This window comes from Mesoplodon bidens (genome assembly GCF_964165515.1).
Source record: "Mesoplodon bidens genome assembly, chromosome: 11".
NCBI classification, from domain to species: Eukaryota; Metazoa; Chordata; class Mammalia; order Artiodactyla; family Ziphiidae; genus Mesoplodon; species Mesoplodon bidens.
Genome location: NC_138167.1, coordinates 71,430,621 through 71,454,744, shown reverse-complemented (window position 1 = coordinate 71,454,744; position 24,124 = coordinate 71,430,621). Strand labels below are relative to the sequence as shown.

Genomic DNA, 24,124 nt, shown 5'->3' with positions numbered 1-24,124 from the left:
GATTTTCAACAAGGAGGAACTACAGCTGTCAGCATATGAAAGTTTGAGTGCCTGTGCACTCTCCTGTGTGTATGCACAGGGGAGAGGAAAAAGCAGTGGTGTGCGGGGAGATGTTTAACAACCTGCTCTCAGGGTGACAGGGCCCTGATTTGTGATGTTTTCTGATTTCCATGGTGTAAATACTCCAATCACGGATGATTTCACGCTACAAAGGTGATGTCACTGAACACAGGAGTAGGAAAGAGATGTGCACAATAAGTTGTCGTGAGCTGGTCTAAGCTGGCTCCCACACACCAATGGAAAAAGGAAACTTTAACATGAACTTTGAATACTTTTGTGATGTTTTGCTTTTTACAGTATTTATGTATAACTTTTGTAATGACAAATACTATATATGTAATTTATGTATGTGAGATATATATATACACACACACACACACACACACAATGAGACATATACACACACACAAACTTATGCATATCTGTGTGAGGATTAGTCCTAATAGTTTTCCTAAATTTTTCAGTAAATCTGAGTGAATGCCCGTGACTGCGTAACACATTGAGGGCCTCTCATAAATCAGGCTGCTGCTGCGGCGTTTCATGATTAACAGGACAGTCGCCACGATTTACCTTGCTGGCCCACATCTGCTACCTAAAACATCTGGCCTTCAGTATTGAGACAGAAGCTAAATGGAAAATGTGAAAATGCTCTGAGGGTTGGAGCATGAAGTGAGATCTAACCTCAGGCAAAGAGAAAAAAGAGGTTCAAGTTCAAGCAATGAGAGAACACAACGGGAGAACAGAAAGTGTAAAGTTGCTGTTTACCGACTTTGCTCTCTACACGGAAGTGTGTCCGGTAGCTCCTTACAAGACTGGGAGGGGAGTGGGGAAGAAACAGTCTGTACTTTCGTTTATTGATGCAGCGTTTGCTGGTCACACTGCAACTTGATACAAACAGCCCGGCAGAGAGGAGGGCCCTGACTCTTGTTCTCATCAATGTAAACACAACATTAACATTGAAGATTCAAGAAAATGGCTAAAAAGTCCAGTGTCCCTTCAATCTGTGTAACGGTAAAGGTGCTGGCCTACCCTTGGATGGGTCCCCAAGGGAGCCTGAGGTCATGACCTCGTCCCAGCTGCAGCGAGTGGACGTGAGCACAGTGGAGCCCAACACATTCTTCCCGAAGTTCTCCAAACGGGCTTGTAAATCTTCAGGACTGGGCTCGAGTGAATTACGAAAGTTCTTCTAAAGGCCTGAGAGGTTCGTACCTTTCACGTGCATGGAAACCGTCCCTTTAAAGCCCTGTCCCCATGAATCAGTCACTGCCAATAGAGAATGTGACTGGTTGTAAAACAGCTGGTCTCTGTACTTCCACAGTCCCCATCAGAGCCCTGGGATTCTGGAGAGTAGGGAATTCAAGGTCATGGGGCCTCGGTGACCATCCCGAAGAAGGCGACCCATGTAAATATTGGCCGCAGACTCCCGTCCTCCTTGTTGGGCCGCTGCTGATAGAGGGACGTCAGCTAAGGCAGCTGTTTTTCCTTCAGAGCCTTAAAGGATCAGGTTTTCTATTTGGGATTCCCAGACCAAAAATAAACAAATAAACAAAATCCCCCAAAACAAGAGTGACCTTGAGGATAAAGAACCAACTAATCCCACCTCTAGGTCCTGCCAAGTACAGTGTCCCCACTGGGTTTTCCCAAACAGTTCTGATCACTGGTGTGCCCTCCTTTTGGATACCCAGTTGAACTGCAGGGTGAAGAAGAAAGTCTTCTCTGATGAAGAGACATTTTTGCTTTTATTTCCTTGGACGGCTAACCCCTACACCCTGCCTTCTCTTTTTTTTTTTTTTTTTTTTTAAAAAAAGCAATGAGAATATCCTGAAGACCTGCCTGTGGTGTGCCTTTGCGGTAGGATAACCCCCTTGCTCCCTCTCACCCTCTGTGTCCCATTCTTGGAGAGACCACGTAGGTGGGCTGTTTTTCCACACTCTGGGAGTGATGGGTCATGGGCCAGAGAGGGACTGGCCGGATCCTTGTCCCAGATCTCCGTAGTGAGGGCAGCTTTGTTGGGCCAAAGAGACAAATAAAAACAAACCAAAAAAAGCGGTGCTCAATTTGAGTTTGAAGGCTGGGCCCCAAACAGCAAGTGGCTCTCCCCCTTGTAGAACGTCTCTCCCTTGTGACGGGCTTCTTGGTGCTAGCTGTTGTTCTCGGCCGTGAGATATTTGAGGGCGGCAAAGCCGTAGCGGCGGGACATGTCCTGCTGAAACTCTTCCTTCAGGGTTTTGAGACAGATGCGGTATTGCTTGTTGGACCGGAACTTGGTGATGTCGAAGCTAGGGGCGTGAGGCATGTGGATCATGTACGCGTTGGGTAGCACGATGAATTCATACTCCTGGAAGCAGACAAGAGCAGTGTGAGACCTGCAGGGCCCCCAGTGATGTATGATGAACACCCAAGCGGATGGCCGCCTGACTAAGCGAAGGAATAAGTGGTGAATGACACCAGGAAGCAGGGCAGCGCCACCATGTGGAGGGGAGCAGTACAGGGCTGTCTCCATGACCTTGGACACATTACCTGGCTTCTCTGAGCCTTAGTTTTCCCATCTATAAAGTGAAAGTAATAATACCCACCTTGAGAGATGACCAGTAATGTATGGAGAGTGCTGGGCAGAGCTTATGGCCCATAAAACGTTCCTGGTTAAGTGTGAGTACACACCCACATGTTTGCTCTAGAATGACGCAAGCCACAGGAGACTCTCTTGCTCGATTAAGTGATATCTGCTTATGTGACTTCTCATAGGATTTGATGAGATTTAACAGTCTCGTCAGATTAGTACAAAAGAGGGGACAAAAAAGGAATGAGGAAAAAGATGCTCCACTGGACGGAAGCTCATCAAGAACAAAATTCTCAAAAGCAAAACAAACCCCAACAAAAAACAAACAAAAACCAAAATGCTCACCCACACAGCCTTACTACGAATCATCGTATGGTATTCTCCACTTTGCAGAATATAGACAGGAACTCAGATAAAAAATAAAATGCCTCTAAATAGCCAAAACAGATGACATAAATTCGGGATGTGTAACTCAAAGGAGAACCAGCCCAGCTGCACTCAGAATTACAATCTCTGATTTTGGATAGAATGTCTGATAAGCTTTGGTCATCTAGTTTCCCAGCCCAGAGCAGATCAGAATAAACTCAAAGGGAAACCTCAAGATGGGGAAAGGTAGCTGTTACAGGTGGAGGAATACTGACAGCAGCCAGAAATGACAGTTGATGGTGAGAAAGGAGTGAGAAAAACCATGAAAAGAAAATGCAAGAACTCCCGGAGCTTAGCTGTTTGGGATGTTTCATGTGGGGACAAAGAGCCCTACCAATTCCAACAGCTCCTATAGGTGTGGCTGGATTACCTGTCAGGTGTGTACTCATTATCTCCCTAAATCACTAGAAAGAGTAAAATTATGTCTGGCAAAGCAAGGAAAATATGCAACAAATTTTCAAGAGTTCTGTCAAAATTGTCTATAACAAAGCCCAGGTCTCAGTGCTGGAAAAATTAACTTTATTGAACCAGTTCACCTCACCACACTGCTGGATGCACGAATATTACGACATTTCTTTCAAGCAGAAGCTGAGGCAGACTAAGCATTTCTGTTTGTGAGCAGCACTGGACCACCTCCAAGACCGAAAAAATGGACACTAAAGGTCGTGTTCTCCGTTGTTAAATATGGACACTATTCCATAACCTTCTATCTACATCAGTGGTTTGCAACCCTAGAGGTTTATTCAAATCACCTGGGACTGTTCTCAAACACACTGGAACTGTTGGAAAGTTCTCCAGGTGACTCAGGGCAGCCAGCACTGAGTATCCATTGCTTTTTCTGAATTCAGGATGTTCCTGTTGAGAAATATTTACACTGTGCTCCAAGAGGAGGTGCCTTGGAGAATAGCATACAGAGAGACCAAAGGGTGGGGTTGAGTGGCCTAAGCATCCTTCTCCTAACTGAACCAGAATAGCTTTGCTTTTGTTTGTTTGACACATGGGTTGCCAAGCTGTGGTGTGTCTGGCCGGCTGCAGGTTCTTTAATAAATAAAGTTTTATTGGAACACAGCCACGTCCATTCTTTAGATACTGTCTACAACTGAACGACAATGGCAGAACTGAGTAGTTGAAAAAGAAACTTGCAGGCCCCACAAAGCCTCCCAAATTTACTATCTGGTTCTTTGGAGAAAAGCTTTGCAGACCCCTGGTTTTACCTATTAGAATTCTGCAGGAGATTTCTTTTGAAGTAGGTGCTCAATTAAGTATTAGTTGAATGAATGAAAAGGTTTCATGATTAAATACAGCCTGAACATCATCACTCTTTTAGTTACAGGGTAGATAAATAGCTGCTCCTCAGCTGCGTGCTTTGTGTCATTTATACCGAAGTGCTAGAGTGCTTTGTGTCAGTTACATGACTCACAGGCTGAGTGATGAATGGCCATCATTTGCTTGCCTTCATCACTGGGTTGAATGAGGATGAGGGGGTGAGATGGTTTGTCACAGGACACTCACATGTGCCTGAGTCCTGGCTGGGAACCCAACTGTCTGTCACCCAAGGGAGAAGAAAGAGAAAAGGTTTGGGAATCAACAACCCTGAGAATGAGTACTGTCATGGTCTCACTCTAGATCCCTGAACATGCTGTGTTCCTTCTCTGGTCCCTGCGTCTTATCTCCAAGGCCCTTCCAGCTTTAAGATCCAGGCCTCCCCTTTCCCCACAGCACCGGGTCCATAACGTCTCACTCTTCTCACCTGGGCATCCAGTTCCATGATGTGAGCCACCTTGTTCCAGCCAAAGCCCACAAACCTCCGGTCGTACTCAGGGCAGTCCCGTCTCACGACAACATACGGCTCGAAATCGGCCTCCCACTCAACCCGGTAAGGCGTGGTGGCGGTCCGCCACTTGGCAAAGTTTGTGGGTGCGTGGCCTTTAGTCCAGACATGGTACCTGGGTCACATGGAGAAAAGCCACTGAGTGGAGGGAAGGAAGCTCAGCTTTCCAAATGCTGCTGGTTTGGAGGACGAAGAGCTATGTGCTGATATAGTCCTTGTTGTGGGTTGCACTTTGTCCTCTGCACCCCCCCCCCCCAAAGCTATGTTCAAGCCCTAACCCCTAGTACCTGAGAACGTGACCTATTTGGAAAGAAGGTCTCTGCACATGTATCAAGTTAAGAGGAAGTCACATTGGATTACTGCAGGGTCTCATCCAAAGGCTGGTGTCCTTATAAGAGGAAATTTTGGATATGGAGATACACAGGAAGAATGCCATGTGAAGATGAAGGCAGAAATTGAAGTGATACACCTACAAGCCAAGGAACGCCAAGGATTGCTGGCCACCACCAGAAGCTGGAAAGAGGCACGAAAGAAATCTTCCCAAGAGCCTTTGGAGGAAGCCAGGAACTACCATCACCTTGATTTTGGACTTCTGGCTTGCAGAATGGTGACAATAAGTTTCTGTCACTTTAAGCCACCCAGTTGGTAGTACTTTGTTACAGCAACGAATACAGTCCACTATCTACATCCTTTACTAATGAAGAGGCTATCACTATGAAAGGGTACATGACTTTCTGGAGTGCTCTCTGTCATTTATATGGAACTGCATGTTAGTCTGTAAAAGGGTCATTCCTACCAGGGACCATTGTGGAAGGCAGAAGACTCTCTTCTGGGTGACCTTGCACTTGTATAATGTTCTCCCTCTTGAGGCAGAACCTGTGAATATGGTATCACCTCCGTGATTATGCTACATTATATGGCAAAAGGGATTTAGTACATGTAATTACGGTTACTAATCAGTTGACTTTAGAAGAATTACAAGGGAGATTATGGGGGGTGGGCCTGAATTAATCATGTGAACCTTTAAATCTGAGTCTGGAAGAAAGCAAAAAGCCATGCCTGAGATGCCTATGGGGGCCACATGGCAGTCGTACAATGACAAGGAAAGGAATTCTGCCAACGACCAGTGAGCCTGGAGGAGAACCACACACGCTAGGGACAACTGCAGCCTTGCCCACACTTTGATTTCAGCCAAACGAAACCCTAAGCAGAGCATCCAGCCATTCCATGCTTGGACCTCTGACCCTCAGAGACTGTGAGATAGTAAATTTGTATTGTTTTGAGCTTCAAAACTTGTGGCAATTTGTTACATAGCAATAAAAATGAATACAACCATACAACAATAATGATAATAAGCCAGTATTTAGTAAGCACTTACTCTATACTGGTTATATTGTACATGCTACACCTATAGTTTTAAATTCTTACTACGTGCCCAGTGTCAAGTTACAGATAGCAGTGGCGGAGTTGAGCTTCAAACCTAGGCAGCCTGGCTCAAGGGCCAGGACCTTTAACCACTGTGCTGGGTTATCTTTCTTATATGTCACTGTCACCACACTCTCTGGCCTATATCTAGAGCAAGCGGTCAATGGCTGTGCACTAAGTTGAAGAGATTGATGAATGAATGAGCACTCTAAACCCTTGAGAGGTCCCTGAGACAGAAGAAGCCAGTTAGTGGGGCAGGCATGTGCCTCTGGAAGCTCCAAAGAGATGGCAGGAGGCTGAGGCTCTAGTGAAACAGCAGATGGGGCCCAAGACGAAGAACATTCTAGAAAGAAAAGCTTCAGACAACGCCCCGAGAAACGCACTGTCAGATCAGTGGACAGTGGTCCCCAGGACTTGCTGAGCCCACCCTCAGCCTCCAAACATAGTGATGAGAGAGATTTCCTGGGTACAACCTTGTGGGATGTTGCCTAGCAGAGATGCGGGGCACTCCGCTTTGAGCAGAGGTTCTCCAACGTGAGTGTGTATCAGAATCCCCTGGAGGACTCTTTCCTAACAGATATCTGCGTTCCACCCCCAGGGTTTCTGATCCAGTAGGTCTGGGGTGGGGCTCGAGACTTGGCATTTCTAACAATCTCCCAGGGGATGCTGATGCTAGTGGTCCAGGGACCACACTCAGAACCGCTGCCCTGGAGGATGGATGGGTAGTTGTGCGGGTGATTTCTCATTCCAGGTGCAGTATGGAGTAGGTTTCAGCTGCTAGGAGGCTTAAGAGTTCATCATTTTCTCGGAGGGAAGGTCTGTAATTGAGCACTTGGCATGGTGGCTTGCAAGCTGTTGGCCAGAGCAGCAATCACGGACACAGCAGGCCAAACCCCAGCTCTCAGGCCCACGGACTTGGTCTTGAAATGAGTTCTTAAATAATCTGGGGATGGAGAAGGAAGGAAGGATGTCTTGGAAATTTGCCAGGTGGTCAGCCATCAGGCTATGGCATCTAGAGTCTCTAGTTTTGCATGCATCTTCAAACACTGGTAAGAAAATTCAGGACTTGATCAGTGGTCTGATGGTACTTCGGTTAAGAGCACAGGCTCTGTAGTTCCTCAGACCTGGGCTGAATCCGGGCTCTGTCACGTACTGGCTGTGTGGCCTGGCAAGTTATGTAGCCTCTCAGAGCCTTGGTTTCTTTATCTGTAAAATGGGGACAACATATCTGCCTCATGGATTTGTTGTGAGGATTAAAGGAGCTGATCACAGTGCCTGGCTCATGTTAAGCACTCAATAAATGGAACTTATTGTTTTTTTCCAAAAACAAAGGAGGATTGGTTGGTGGGGTATTAACTCTTTGAGGCTACTTTCCAGAATTCTGGAGGGAGGAAGAAGGCTGGAGTTTGAGTCCTGGCTCCCCCAGGACCCCTCCACTCCTCAGTTCTTTTATCTGTATAAAAGGTGAAAAGGGAGCATCTCTGAATTGTTGCATGAGTAACCTACCTGATAAAATTATTTCACAAAATAATGTTTGAGAAAACCTTCCAGAAACTTCTAGTGACTTAATAGTGGTATGAAGACCTAAGTTATTATGATCTTTCCAATAAAATTCAGATTGCCTAGAAATGTAGGTTCTTTATCTCAAAGGAAGTGTTGGCCATTCTTACACGGTTCAAAAGGGAGGTCTCTCTTTAAAATGGAAGCAGAAGGAAGGCGCAACTCTCTTTCTTCCAACTGCTCTGTCAAGAGACCGAGCAGGATTCCTACTCCCCTCCCAGGGGCGCTGCCCTTAATGCTGTAGCCTGTCCCCTGCAGACAGAAGCCATCGGCACCTGTGCTATCCTGCAGTCTCTCTGGGCCCTTTGGACAGGTGGAAGGGTAGCTCTTCTGCGATGTTTCTGCACGACTTAGGGTTCTAGGAAGTCAGGGAAATGAAAGGTTTGTTCGAAACTGTCACTCGGGCAACAGGAAACTCAGCTGCCACATCTGTTGCGTCCAACCTTGGAGTCACCTTGATGACTTCAGTGGTTGAAGCTACTGCTGCCCATCCCAGGCCCGAGGACCTCGGAGAACAGACCACCCACAAGAAAAAGGGAGACGGCCTCCACGACGAAACGCACTTACCAAACGACTGAATGGACGAACAAACCAAGAGAGGAATCAGAGCCGGGAGACAGGAGTGGAACTTAAACTGAGTAAAGTAGGAAGAGAAATAAGCTGACTGCCCTGCATGTGGACACACAGGTCAATCACCCACGTACAAAAAGCGCATGGCACGTGGGAAGAGAAACAACACTCCAAGCACACAGTTTGGGGCCAGCGGTGCTTTTTTTGGCCTTAAAATGGTCTAAGGCCATGACAACTGTCTGGGCCAGCAGCTCTGGCGCCTGGGTTCCCAGGAGCGAGAAGGGCTTCAGGCTCCCCCTCCCCCAGGAGGCGGCAGTGAGGGCCACTCACCTGAACGTGAAGAGGGTCCCCATGTCCAGCATTGACAGCAACTCTGCCTTCGACTTGGGGAAGGAGAGCCGGTAGCGCAGCGTCTCGAACGCAGGGACGATCATCACCTTCTTGGTGTTGGCAAGGTCGAGCTGGATGACAGACTTCCTGGAGAGTGGGCAGGAAGAGAGACAGGGTCCCCGTGATGCCAGGCAGAGGCCTTCCCCACGGGATGGAGTGGAGGTGGTTGGCAGAGGGAAGGGGTCAGCCTCTCGGGTTAAAGATGGGGGAGCCGAGGCCCGGGGAGGCCAACTGGTCTACCCGGGGAGGTAGCTGGTCCACTGCCACTCGGGAGTCCTGCTGTCTCTGGACCAGAGAGCGGCGTCTTCCTGGAGAGTGAGCCGAGAGGCTGGGGGCCCTCCCTCACTTGCATAGTGTGTGCCCCTGTCAGAGCCAAGTGCAAAAGCCAAGTGTCTGGGACGCACAGGGTTTGGAGATCTGCCTACTTGCTGGGTCCGCTGGGTCGGCCACATGCTCCTAGTGCACCACTGGCCACAGGAGAGTTGGACATAAAGCTAATGAGGTGATCACCAACTTGGGCATTTGTGGGTCCCGTCTCTGTGACTCTTCAATCCTTCCTCTCCTTCAGATCCTGAGCCTTCAAAATGGCCAGACACACCCCACGCGGCCAGCAGCCAATGCGCCCGAGCTCTGCTATCCCTCATCCTCTCATTCACTCCTGGCCTTTGAGCCTGGCCTTCTGCTCCTCTGAGACCCATGTCCTGCCTTCTGGATGTATCTGCCATGGCCCAGCTCTGTGGCCAACCTTTGAAAGAGAGAAAGGCCCAGAAAGGTCACAGTGCACGAGGCTTGTAATGGACACAGACAGGATTGAAATCCTGGCTCTGCCACTTTAGGAGTCTTGCCATATTGTACAAGTGATTTAGCTTCTCACGACCTCAGGTTCCTCCCTAAAATGGGGCAATAATAACTCGCCCCTGAGCTGCTGTGGAGACCGGACAAGGTAACAGAAATACTAGTACTGTTTGGTACACCTGGCACATGACAGGCTGGAAGCGACAAATGGTCCCTATTACACTGCAGTGCTGTCCTATTCCCTGGCTTCACCTTCCAGCATCTCTTTGGCCGTGGCTTTGATACTTCATGCGGGCTTCCTGCTCAGACCACTGACCCTCAGGTCTCAGGCCAGCCTGGGCTGTCTGCTCATTATCTCTGAGACAGAGAAAGCAGTCTCCCTTGGGGTAATGCGAGGCATTGAAGGCATTTTGCAAAAATACAGGAAGCAGCAGCCCTCCGGAGCAATACAACTGCTTACTGCTTGAAGTCACTTTCACTCAACAGGACTCTGAGCCTGTGCATACGCAGGGACTGGGGCTGGGCTGCAAAGAGCAGTCACCCTACAGGGAAGTAACATGTTAGCCCTGGCCAGCGTGGGACAAGAACAGAGCGGCCATCCTGGAAGAACGGTAGCAGGTAGCAGGGTTTGGAAGCAGGTCAGGTCTCGGAAACCACTCTTGGTTAAGGGGTCTCACCAGCTCCCAGTGCAAAGGTGGTGGTTGAGATGGACTGGAAATTGATGTGGGAATCCTCCAAATATCAGTTGCAGTTCACCCTTTATAATTATGCTTAAGTTAACTATATACCAAATAATATATGGCCCTCATGTCACTATTTCAGGGGAGATTTATCAACGATGACACCAAGATAGAATCTGGGTGAGCTATATGTAGCTGGTTGGAGGACCGGAGGTCTGAGTCACCCTGTTCTGGCCTGCATTTCTCTCTTTGTCTTCTCTAAGCAATGACTTCATACGAACACCTGAAGTTTCCTCACTGATGGCCAGGCATTCTCTTTTGTATCAACCCTACATTGGTCATGGGCAGAGCTGGAGCTCATTACCTTTCCCCCAGGAGAGGTATGTACCTTATTTACGGATATGGGTGTTAGGGATGGGACATATGGGTCTAAAGAATACCCTTGGATCAAGATGGCGAAGCCCCTGGAGGGAGGAGGGAAGATGTTCCAGCACTGATGGGTGGTTGCCATTCATTCAACAATCACCGAGCACCTACTATGTGCCAGGCACTGTGCTTGGCACTTGGAAATACAGAACAAAACATCCAAAGTCTCTTCCCACCTGGTGCTTACATTCTCATCTGAAATGTCTCAGGATGCTTAAAGCCCAAGGGCAAGTATCTCTAAATTGGGGCTCGAGATTGCATTTGCAGCTAATTATTTGAAGATATGATTGCTGTGGAAATGGAGTGGGAGGCTAGGAGGGCTGAACTATTGAGGGAATGGTGAAGTGTACACATATACACAGTAGATATAGAGATCTATGAACATGGACGTCTCTATCTATATAAACCCCAAGTTACTATTACAGTCAAGGTTATTATAGAAGCCACTTCTTGGAATAGAAGATAATTCCCCCTCTCATGGTCCCCGTACATAGGGGCAGCTCTGAGCCATGCTGACACATGTGAAGCCCTGGCCAGGGCCGGGTTTTCAGGGGTAGACACTTGGGCTGAGCAAATTAGTTTCTCACTCTTGGAAATTTGAACAGATGCAGAGACTGGAGATCACAGAGCTGACTTGCCCTAACATCAGGCAACACTCAGAGGTTTCTGAACTTCTACTGCAGAGGGGCCCGGAGCTGCCCAGGGTTAATTATGGTCTCAAGTATTGGTTTTCCAAATCCTACTTTGATTCCATAAGATAAACCATTGAACATTTTCCCCCCTTTGATTTCTTTTCAGTTTAATTAAGTGCCTAGCACTGGTTTCTGTTGCTTGCAACAAAACCACCAATATATTGCAAGGCTCAGAGTAAGTAGACCCAGTCAGCAGCATGCCCTACAAAATCAAGTCCTAGAAAACCTTATTTCCCTCTGCAGAGAGAGCATCAGACTCTCAAGTGTTTTCTGCAAATTCCCTTTAATCTCGCTAAAACACAAAATGCCACGGAGATGGATTTGCCGCTAGATAGGTCCGTTTCAGCCTCAGCTCAAGGAGGCTTTGATACTGATGTCCTGAATGGGTCTCATTATGAAGTTGTTTCAGCCAGAAAGTGGTTTCAGGGCACCAACTCTGAGCACATCTGTTCCTTGAGATGGTAATGGCAGCCTGGGCTTTCCTGCAGTGTGTCCTGCTGGCACATACTACCTTGGCTGGGCCTGCTGAACCTGGAGTTGCATGGTCTGTGGCCATGCTCTACCTGGAAAGCAAGTCTAGCAGGGGATGGAGTGTTTCCAGTGCAGAATCTTCCAGGAGCAGGGGAGGGCAGGATGGCGAGGTGGGAAGGCTGGCCTGGGAGCCAAGAAACCTGCGTTCTAGAGCCAGCTCTGACCAGCTGAGTGGTTCTGGGTCCCATCATTCATCTCTCTGAGACTGGTTAATCTAGAGTATTCAAACTGAAGATTTTGGAAGGCAGTCTGGTACAGTAGTAACCAGGCAAACGTGGTTTCTAGCTGACTCTACCACTCCTCTTGGGCAAGTCACTTGAACCCTTCTGAGTCTCCGAGTTCATGCATGGGTTAAATACTTTGATGAGAAAAAGCACACGGTGCATGCAGAAGTGCTGGCGCAGTGCCTGGCACATACTAGGTGCTGACTACATGATGGCTGCTGTTCCTGATGCTTAGTTTTGTGTCAATTAGGCTGGGCTGTGGTACCCAGCTGGTTGGTCACACAGTCGGTCCTGGCCAGGGCTTCACACAGGGAAGCATAGCTCAGAGCTGCCCCTATGTACAGGGACCATGAGAGGGGGAATTATCTTCTATTCCAAGAAGAGGCTTCTATAAAACCCCCATTTTGCCTTAGAAGCAGGTCTAGATGTTGCTGTGAAGGTATTTTGTGGATGTGATTATCATTTAGAATCAGCTGACTTTAAGTAAAGGCCCTTACCCTTGATAATGTGGGTGGGTCTCCTCCAATCAGTTTAAGGCCTTAAAAGCGAAAACTAAGCTTAACTGGGAAAGAAGGAATTCTGCCCCAAAACGGTCGCATAGAAATCCTGCCTGAGTTTCCAGCCTACTGACATGCTCTATGGATTTCCAACTCACCAGTCATCACAATTCCTTAAAATCACTATCCAGCCATCTAACCATCCTACGGTTCTGTTTCTCTGAAGAATCCTGATTGATCCACTTGCCCTTGTCCAGGACCCCTTCAACAATATTCACAAACCTACTAGAACATTTTTGGACTGAAAACTTGTAAAAGACACCCTAGGTATCTACAGAAGTAAATGAGAAACCTGCAGGTATAACAGAGCACGGCAAACACAGTGACTCAGAGGCAGCTGGCACCGGGTTCAGGTCCTGCCTGCCACCCTCCTGTGACCTTGGCGACACTGTAGTCACAGGCTCTCCATCTGTAAAATGGAGGTAACACTCCTCTCTTACCAATCAGAACTGCTGTGAGGATGAAATAATCATTTAGAGCCAGGCATGCCCCTGACTTGGAATAACTGAGTCACAAATGAGCTTGCGTCCCCTTTCCCAGCTCAGCTTCCCACTGGGCCTGGTGCAAGAGAAAGTACGAGGGCAGAGGGTTCAGAAAAGGCCACCAACTGCCCACAACCAGGACAGATTTCTGGCTTGCCAGCCTGCTTGATGGAAACAGAGTTTATTTGATTTCGGTCTCCAGCCAGCTCCTCGAGTTCTTCCTCATGTCAAAAACAATTCAGGTGTTTCTGACAGAGTAAATTCATCCCTTCCAGTCTGGTGGAGCCGACCTGGTAGCAAACTGGGAGCTGGGTGGTGTCTGTCTTCCAAGTCCCCCATCTCCTCTCCTGTGCATCTTTTCCCCTCAGCGTCTCGTGCTAGCTTACTCAAGTATGCAAATAGTTCATGGCCTTTTTTGCTCGCATTTGGTAAAACTGGTGACCGGGTTTGCGGTGGGGGTGTGTGTGTGAGTAGCAAGGCTTCTGTGCCAGTTGAGGGGACGGAGGTGGGCAGAGACTGCAGGCTTTCATGGGGCTTAGCGCTAAGTTGAAGAAACAGCATGAAAGAGTACACTGTTAGGTAGATGGGCTTCCTGGTGCTTAAAATGACCAAACCTGAAGACGGACTCTGGCAGTTGACTGCGTATGCACAAACATGCATGCACGCGTGTGTGCACACACACACACACACGCTCCCTCTCTTCCTCTCTCTTTAACTCCATCCTTTGCCCTAGAGGCAGGTCTCTGTCACCAGGAAAACAGCCCAGGTTCCTGGCATGAAGAGATTACGGGAAAGTGTCTCAGAGAAATAAGAAACAGGGATGCATTGTGTGGTTCTAATGACGTCCCCTCATCAGTGGTGAAGATGAGGGCTCTGAGGCTGGGAGGCTTAGGTTTGCAACCCGGCTGATTACTTAACCTCTTTGTTCCCCAGTTTCTATCTGTAAAGATGGGGATGGTGATCACAGCATTAATCTCAGAGGGTGTTTGTGAGGATTGAATGAGCTCCTATACATAAAATTCTTAATCCGTGCCTGGCAGGTGACAAGCACTGATGTGCGCTGGCCATCGGCATGAGTGCCCGTCCCTCTTCTCATGCCAGCCTGACCGTGCTCAGAAAGCCTGGCGCCCACCCTGGATTTTCCCACTTTGCTCTTTCATTGGTTCCTCGCTTGTTCCACTCTGTGCCAGGCACTGTTGAAGCACTTGGGATATACTGGTAAATAGAACAGGCAGAAATCCCTGCCTTCGTGGAGCTGACATTTTACAGGTGGGGGACAGACGAGAAGAACAAATAGTGAATCACATAGTGTGTTGGAAAGTGAGACCTGCTGAGAGAGAACGGAGCTGGGTGAGGGGTGTTAGGAATGCCGGAGGTGGAGGCTGGGTTGTACTTTTAAATAGGCAGGCGTCATGGAGAAGGGGGTATCTAAAACAGGTACCTGGAGTAAGCGAGGGAGCATGCCATGCGGTGACCTGGGTTAAGAGCTTTCTGGGCTAGGGAAACAGCCAGTGCAAAGGTCCTAATGGCAAAAGCACAGTAAGGAACAGAGAGAGTACCTAGGAAGGGGACCAGAAAGGTCCTGGGGGAGGGGGAGGGTGCTGCAGATAATACAGGGCCTTACAGATCACTGAAGGGTGTGGTGGGCAAACGCCTCCCCCGCCTCTCCCCCAGTGATCACCACCTCCTAATCCCAGGAAACTGCAGCTACGTTACCTTACACAGCAAAAGGGACTCCGCAGATGTGCCTAAGGATGCTGAGACAGGAAGGTTATCCTGGATTATTCAGGTGGATTCAGTGTAACAGAGAGGATCCTTCTAAGAGGGAGTTAGGAAGCAGAGGCTGGAGTGATGTGGCCACAAGCCAAAGAATGTGGGTGGTCTCCCGGCAGCAAGAAAACAGATTCTCCCCTAGAGCCTTCAGAGAGCAGCCCTGTTGACACCTTGATTTTAGCCTCCACAGACCCTTTTCAGCATCCTTACAGCAGCAACAGGAAACTAATACAAAGGTCTTGAGATCTTACTCGGTGAGATGGGGAGCCACCAGGGAACTCGGAGCTGAGTGAGAGGATCTGCTTTCTGTATTAAAAGAATCACTCTGCTGCTGTGTTGATTAAAAGAATCACTCTGCTGCTGTGTTGAGAGCCCACTGTAGTGTCACCTGGGTAGAAGCTGGGAGGTCAATTACGAGGCCCTTGATGTAATACAGGTGCTACCTTATGGGATGGCCAGATAGTCTGATGTTTCAAGAGGAGCCTACTAGAACGATTTTCAATACATGTGGGGAATGGGTCTCTCTCAGGGGCTGCCAGTTTGAAGAGAGGCTGAAGAGTGAGAAAAAGAGCATGACCTTCCACATCAGACAATGCTGATTCTATCTCAATACCACTTCACTAATCGTGTAATCATGGGCAATTTTCTTAACTCTGGGCTTTTGTTTCCTTATCTTGATGATAATAAATACTTCACAGGCTTGGTTATGAAGAGAACTAAGAATAATATATTCATTAATTAGTGAATATTTATGAAGCCAGACCAGAAATATTGAGTCCAGAGCTGGGTGAACAGATATAACCTCTGTCCTGACAGAGCCCAAAGTGGAGGGAGGGAGAGGCACAAGTGTAGGCTCTCTGGTGTGTAACTTCCCATCACTGAGCTACGGCCTTTTCATTTTTTCATAGAGACAAAAAGTATACTAAAGATGATCAGGCACTGAGCAGAGGGAATGGGGAGTTATTCCAGTTTTGAAGGCACAAAGAATTCTGGAGATAGATGATGGTGATGGCTGCAAAACAATGAGAATATTCTTTTAATGCCACTAACCTATACACTTTAAAATGTATAGATGGGTTAAGATGATACACTTAAAAAAATTTTTAATTTTATTGGAGTACAGTTTTATAATGTTTTGTTAGTTTCAGGTGTACAGCAAAGTGATTCAGTTATACATATACATATATTCATTCATTTTTAGATTCTTTTCTCATATAGGTTATCACAGAGGACTGAGTAGAGTTCCCTGAGCTATACTGTAGGTGCTTGTTGGTTATCTATCTTATACATGGTAGTGTGTGGGTGTTTATCCCAAGCTCCTGATTTACCCCTCCACCTCCACCTTTCCCCTTTGGTAACCATAGGTTTGTTTTCAATATCTGTAAATCTGTTTTTGTAAATAAGTTCATTTGTATCTTTTTTAAAAAAAGATTCCACACATGAGTGATATCATGTGGTATTTGTCTTTCTCTGTCTGACTTCACTTAGTATGATAATCCCTAGGTCCATCCATGTTGCTGCAAATGGCATTGTTTCATTCTTTTTTTATGGCTGAGTAATATTGATTATATATATATATATATATATATATATATATATATATACACACACACACACACACACATACCACATCTTCTTTACCCATTCATCTGTGATGGACTTTTAGGTTGCTTCCATGTCTTGGCTATTGTAAACAGTGCAGCAATGAACATTGGGGTGCATGTATCTTTTTGAATTATGGTTTTCTCTGGATATATACCTCAGAGTGGGATTGCTGGATCATATGGTAGTTCTATTTTTAGCTTTTTAAGGACACTCCATACTCTTCTCCATAATGGTTGCATCAATTTACATTCCTACCAATAGTGTAAGAGGGTTCCCTTTTCTCCACACCCTCACCAGCATTTATTATTTGTCAACTTTTTCATGATGGTGATTTTGACTGGTGTGAGGTGATATCTCATTGTAGTTTTGATTTGCATTTCTCTGATAATTAGTGATGTTGAGTAATTTTCATGTGTCTATTGGCCACCTGTATGTCTTCTTTGGAGAAATATGTTTAGTTCTTCTGCCCATTTTTCAATTGGCTTGTTTGTTTTTTTGACATAGAGCTACATGAGCTGTTTGTATATTTTGGAAATTAATCCCTTGTTGGTCACTTCATTTGCAAATATTTTCTCCCATTCTGTGGGTTGTGTTTTCATTTTGTTTATGGTTTCCTTTGTTGTGCAGAAGCTTTTAAGTTTAATTAAGTCCCATTTGTTTATTTTTATTTTCATTACTCTAGAAGGTGGATTAAAAAAGATACCATTGTGATTTCTGTGAAAAAGTGTTCTGCCTATGTTTTCCTCTAAGAGTTTTATAGTGTCGGGCCTTACATTTAGGTCTTTGATCCATTTTGAGTTTATTTTTGTGTATGGTGTTTGTTACAGAATGTTCTAATTTCATTTTTTTTACATGTAGCTGTCCAGTTTTCCCAGCACCACTTATTGAAGAGACTGTCTTTTCATTGAGCTACCATATGATCCAGCAGGCCCATTCCTGGACCTATAACCTAAGAAGACAGAATTGGAAAGACACAGGTAGGCAAATCTGCACTGCACAGTATTATAAGAGACTGTCTTTTCTCTGTTAAATTGACCATAGGTGCCTGAATTTATTTCTGGGCTCTCTATCCTGTTCCATTGATCTATATTTCTGCTTTTGTGCCAGTAACATATTGTCTTGATTACTCTGGCTTTGTAGTATAGTCTGAAGTCAGGGAGTCTGATTCCTCCAGCTCTGTTTTTCTTTCTCAGGATTGCTTTGGCTATTCGGGGTCTTTTTTTTTTTTTTTCGGTATGCGGGCCTCTCACTGTTGTGGCCTCTCCCATTGCGGAGCACAGGCTCTGGAGGCGCTGGCTCCACGGCACGTGGGATCTTCTCAGACCGGGGCACGAACCCGTGTCCCCTGCATCGGCAGGCGGACTCTCAACCACTGCACCACCAGGGAAGCCCCGGAGTCTTTTGTGTTTCCATGTAAATTCAAAATTTTTTTGTTCTAGTTCTGTGAAAAATGCCATTGGTTGAGCTGTGTTCTAAAAAGCAGAAGTGGGACTTCCCTGGTGGCACAGTGGTTAAGAATCCGCCTGCCAATGCAGGGGACACGGGTTCGAGCCCTGGTCCGGGAAGTTCCCACATGCCACGGAGCAACTAAGCCCATACGCCACAACTACTGAAGCCCGCACGCCTAGAGCCCGTGCTCCGCAATGAGAAGCCACTGCAATGAGAAGCCCGCACATCGCAACAAAGAGTAGCCCCACCCTTGCCTCAACTAGAGGAAGCCCGTGCACAACAACAAAGACACAATTCAACCAAAAATAAATAAGTAAAAAAAAAAAAAAAAAAGCAGAAGTTAGCCAGTCAGGGGAGGGGGTTCAAGGTATTTGCAAAATTTGGAAATAAGAAAGCATATAGGATTCAGGGGAACTGAATTTCTTAGAACACACCTGGTACATTGTAAGTGATCAATAAACAGTAATCAAAAGTGCTTGTACTTCTTCAACATTTCAGTAACAAGCACTGTGCCAGGCACTTTATAGGCATTACTCCTTGAATCATTGCTGATATACTATGACATATGTACTAGTATTCCCAGTTTACTGAAGAAGACATTCAAACTCTGAGAGGTTAAGTAATTTGCCTTAAAACAACAAATGATGATGATGATAAAATCATCATTGTATGAATTAAGGCTGCACCAGTGTAAAAATAACCTGGAAAGATCAATAATCACAGGATCTATGTGGACCAAGTCTGTTAATGTGGTGACTTTGCAGCTAGAGCAATGAGCTTCTTGGAGCTCATGGATTAAGGCAGTTGGTGGGAGAGGTCAGGAAGGGGATGGAGGGCGATGGCAGCAGGCTGCAGCCTGCATGCTGGTGCTCCTTACATGGCATCCCAATGGTGGATCCCACGTTGTAGCAGCTAACTGGGCAGAGGCTAGAACACAGGTAGTGTTTGGGGGTGCAGAGACGGGCGTTGACCTCCTGGCTTACTGAGCTCCTGCACTAATTTTTTTTTTTTCTTTACCATCCAATAGTTTCTCTAACAACTACAGTCTGCCTCTGACTCCTTGGATCAGGCCAAGGTTGGCAATGGCCCCTCACTGTCAAATCCAACAGACTTCTCCATTCTCATCTTTCTTTTCTCTGCACTTGGTGCTAAAGACCACTCCCGCTGCCCTTAGCTTTAGAACAACGTCCCAGAGTTCTGGAGAACATCTTCTCACCCTCTTGGGCTTTGATCAGGGTAATTGTTTTATGCATCGGCCCTCTTGATGTTGGTTACCATCTGGACACATCTTGTTGCCCCTACTGCCTGGGCAGGGATGGAGATCCTCACTCTCTAGACACGAGAGCTTCCACTCCTATAACAGAAGTGGTTGGGCTGATTTCTTTGTGTTGGTGCAATGAATGGCTGAGGCTGGTGCTGACAAGTGACAAACTGCTTGGAACCATGGGGCCGAAGGCACTGGGGCTGCTGTCAGGATGCCAGGAGAGAATGAGACATCGGCTCTCTGAGCCTCAGATGTCCACAGCATCAAATGTCAGAGAGCCCACTGTTTAATCAACCCTGTGTTGTAAGGAATCCAAGCGATGCTCATACAAGTTCCCAGGACTCACTCACAGGAAAGTTATATTACAAGGAATGGGAGGAGGGAAAGAACTTTGTGCTGGAGTGCGCGTCTGTTTCTGAAACCCCAGAACAGTATCACGCTTTCTCTTAAGGCTTTGTGTGCAGCCAATTAGAGAACTTTGCTTCCCTGCACCTCCCCTGCCCACCTCTGTTGGCCTTGATGTGTCCCCCTTGATGATAGGGCTACATCTTCTTTGGGACTGGTTCGTCCTGGACTTTTCTTTTTATTTTATATTGGAGTACAATTGTTTTACAATGTTGTGTTAGTTTCAGGTGTACAGCAACGTGATTCCGTTATACATATACGTGTATCCATTCTTTTTCAGATTCTTTTGCCATATAGGTTATTACAGAATCGTGAGTAGAGTTCCCTGTGCTATACGGTAGGTCCTTGTTGATTATGTATTTTATATATAGTAGTGTGTATATGTTAATTCCAAACTCCTAATTTATCCCTCCCCACTTCCACTTTGGTAACCATAAGTTTGTTTTTGATGTCTGTGAGTCTGTTTCTATTTTGTAAACAAGTTCATTTGTATCATTTTTTAAGATTCCACATATAAGTGATTATCTTATGGTATTTGTCTTTCTCTGGCTTATTTCACTTAGTATGATAATCTCTAGGTCCATGCATGTTGCTGCAAATGGCATTATTTCATTTTTTTACGGCTGAGTAATATTCCATTGTATATATGTGCCACATCTTCTTTATGCATTCATCTGTCCATGGACACTTAGGTTGCTTCCGTGTCTTGGCTATTGTAAATAGTGCTGCTATGAACACTGAGGTGCACGTATCTCTTAAAATTATGGTTATCTCTGGATATATGCCCAGGAGTGGGATTGCTGGATCATATGGTAGTTTTATTTTTAGTCTTTTAAGGAACCTCCGTACTGTCCTCCATAGTGGTTGTACCAATTTATATTCCCACCAACGGTGTAGGAGGGTTCCCGTTTCTCCACACCCTCTCCAGCGTTTACTGCTTGTAGACTTTTTGATCTGGCCATTCTGACAGGTGGGAGGTGATACCTCATTGTAGTTTTGATGCACATTTCTCTAATAATTAGGGACGGTGGGCATCATCCTGGACTTTTTTGCTCACCGAGGATGGCGGTGGTGGCAGTGGTAATAAGACGCAGAGTGCCTGCTTATGTACCTATCAGCTCTGCGAGGCTCGAGGTCAAGGACGAGCCTTGTTCATGGTTATGTTTCTAGCTCTGGCACTGTGTCAGGCACACAGCAGGCATGCAATAAATACGTAGGGAATGAAGGAATCAGTTTGCAGTCGTCTTATGTGAGAGAGAGGGTGGTACTGTGAAGAGGGCCCTTTGGAAGCAACAGAGCTGGGTGGTAACTGTACTTCTGCCACTTAAATACATATGACTTTTGATCAAGTTTATCTTTTGCATTTAAAAAATGATAACGTTTGTGATTAAAAAAGATAACATTTGGGGACTTCCCTGGTGGTCGGGTGGTTAAGACTCTGCACTTCCACTGCAGGGGGCGTGGGTTCGATCCCTGGTTAGGGAACTAAGAGCCCGCATGCCAGCGCAGCATGGCCAAAACAAAACAAACAAACAAAAACCCCAAAAAACATATGTCAAGCACCTAGCACAACACCAGGTGCATGGAGGGTGTTTGTAAACGTCTCTCTCCCTTCCTCAGCCTGCACAGGCCGCCTGCACCCTAGGATCCTCCCACGAGGCTCACGAGGTGTAGATGGGCACGGTTGGGGTGATCCCTATTTGAAGAGAAGGCTGAGATTCCCCCGTACCTTTCTGATTTCAGCTTATTCCTGGAACTACGTGGGCGCGGTGCAAACAGAACCAGGGAGCAAGCTGGCAGATGGTGAGAAGCAGCAGGGCTACCGTGGCCACGGATACCAGCAACCGGTGAGAAGCACAGATAGGTGCATGTGCACGTGTACATGTGTGTCTGTGGCTCTGAGAAGCCCCCTGGTCCCCAGCTGCCCCCCCACACCCCTTACATTGCCTACCTTCAAGAGTACCAGATAGAATCATGGCTTCCAACCAGAGCAATGGGAAATCAGCTGAATAATACTTTTCAGGACTTAGCAACCTACCTCTGGGCAGAGAGGGCGGAGGGGGCAGAGTTTAAGCTGTGCTTATCATCTGCTCAGATAACTGTGGAGGCAGACCTGGGCACAGCCTGTTCCAGGCCTTGCTTGCACAGGAGGCCAGGTAATGGGGTTTGCTCAGATTCTATTATAGTTGCCTAGGAAATGAGTTCCCAGCAGACAGGCTTCCAGGAGGTGTGTGGGGACAACAGCAAGGACTTGCAAATGAGGGAGATAAAGCTGCCTACAGGGAGTGGCACTGTAAGACAGACACAACACGGATGTGGGCAGAGAGGGGCAGAGTCATCTTGAGAGCTGGGGGGCCCCCAGGGCCAGCAAAACTGGGTGGTTCCTGAATTGATGGCATTAACACATCCAGAGGGAGAAGCTGTCAGGCAGGGAGGGGCAGGAAGGAAAGAGAAGCTAAGAATGCGCTTTTGGGGCATGTTAATGAAAGAAAAAGCTGTCGTTGACTGTGCCCGGCTCTGTGCCAGGGACTCTACAGTTAGCATCTCATGTCCTCCTCAACATCCTTATTCACTCCTATCTAATTACCTCACTGCCCCGTTTGCCGTTAGCAATCACGGCTGAACATCCAGCGGTGCTTTCTATGTGCTGCCCCGGGTTAGCTGTGAGCTGGAGGTTAACTGGAGGGGCCATCAAGAGTTTTGCAGTTCAGAGGGCAGCTCTGGGGCAGCCTGCCCAGATTCAGGCCCTACCTGGACACTCACCTGCTCTTACTCTCCAGCAAGTTACATCTTTGTGCCACTGTTTTATCCTCTCTGAGATGGGGATATATTAGGACTCGGGCTGTGGGGTTTTGTACAAATTAAATGGATTATCTCATATAGAGCTTAAGACAGTTCCTCAACGCATAGAATGCACTTGATAACTACAACCTGTGAGGATGATCATGGCCGTCATGGTGATGGTAGAGATCAGCCCATCAGGCACTTGGATCAATAAACAGGTTAAGCACAACAGCAAACAAATGGCTGGAGAGGGTGTGGAGAAAAGGGAACCCCCCCCCCCCACCTTGTTGGTGGGAATGTAAATTGGTGCAGCCACTATGGAGAACAGTATGGAGGTTCCTCAAAAAACTAAAAACAGAACTACCATATGATCCAGCAATCCCAATCCTGGGCCTATACCCAGAGAAAACCATAATTCAAAAAGAGTCATGTACCACAATGCTCATTGCAGCACTATTTACAATAGTCAGGACATGGAAGCAACCTAAGTGTCCGTCGACAGATGAATGGATAAAGAAGATGTGGTACATATATACAATGGAATACTACTCAGCCATAAAAAAGAATTAAATAATGCCATTTGCAGCAACATGGATGGACCTAGAGGTTATCATACTAAGTGAAATAAGCCAGAGAAAGACAATTACCATATGATATCCCTTATATGTGGAATCTAAAATATGCCACAAATGAACTTATGTACAAAACAGAAACTCACAGACGTAGAGAGCAGACTTGTGGTTGCCAAGGGGGCAAGGGGAATGTGGAGGGAGGGAGTAGGAGTTTGGGGTTAGCAGGTGCAAATTATTATATACAGGATGGATAAACAACAGGGTCCTACTGTATAGCACAGGGAACTATATTCAATATCCTGTGATAAACCAAAATGGAAAAAAATATAAAAATGTAAATATATATGTATAATTGAATCACTTTGCTGTGAGAAACTAACACAACATTGTAAATCAACTATACCTCAATAAAACAAACAAACAAACATTATAAAGACGGTAAGCACAGAACACCTTTGGATAAGCCAGGATAAGCAAGATGTCTGCTTAGTGATGCTGTGCCTGTGGGCATGTTATTTCACCCAGGCATCCTCATCTGTTAAATGAACTGTGATGAGGTTAAATGACAAAATACATGCACAAGTGCTGGCAACAGTGCTTGGCCTGTGATACGTGCTCAATAAATGTTAAATGTTACAGTAGAAACAAAATGACGAATGTACATAAGGGAATGCCACCTGGTAATGTCCCTCATCGAGCAGCCAGTCAGCCTCGCCTGGCGCCACCTGTCCCTGGCCTTGTTCACATTTCTGTCCTTCATTCAACTAGTGTTTACAAAGCCGCCATCATGTGCCAGGGGACACGTGATGGGGGAGGGCGGTTAGATGTCATCCTGCAGAGAACACAATAAAACTGGAATCTGTCACTACTGTACACTCTCAGGATATAGTCTCAACCAACGTGGCACGTTTGTCCCCTCGAAAGCGAGGCAACATTTTTGCAAAGCAAAGCACAGAGGTTTAAAGCTTCAAGCACTGAACAAAGATGAGGATTCTGCTGGGTTAGAGAAAGAGGCGAGAAACCTGCCCCAGTCTCATGGATGTGGGACGTCCCAGCTGACAGC

The 24,124-nt window shown here is 46.6% G+C and overlaps 1 protein-coding gene across 1 annotated transcript in view; it reads right to left on the bottom strand.

The window, feature by feature from the left end:
- Positions 1 to 893: 893 nt before the first annotated feature.
- LARGE1 (LARGE xylosyl- and glucuronyltransferase 1) overlaps positions 894 to 24,124 on the bottom strand; it is a 594,073-nt gene continuing 570,842 nt past the window's right edge. Inside the window, exons 13-15 of the mRNA XM_081247955.1 lie at positions 8,763 to 8,909; positions 4,797 to 4,992; positions 894 to 2,398 (exon numbers count right to left, since the gene is read on the bottom strand). Coding sequence (XP_081104081.1) covers positions 2,201 to 2,398; positions 4,797 to 4,992; positions 8,763 to 8,909 — 541 coding nt within the window. The 3' untranslated portion in view covers positions 894 to 2,200. The remainder of the gene's footprint in view (positions 2,399 to 4,796; positions 4,993 to 8,762; positions 8,910 to 24,124) is intronic.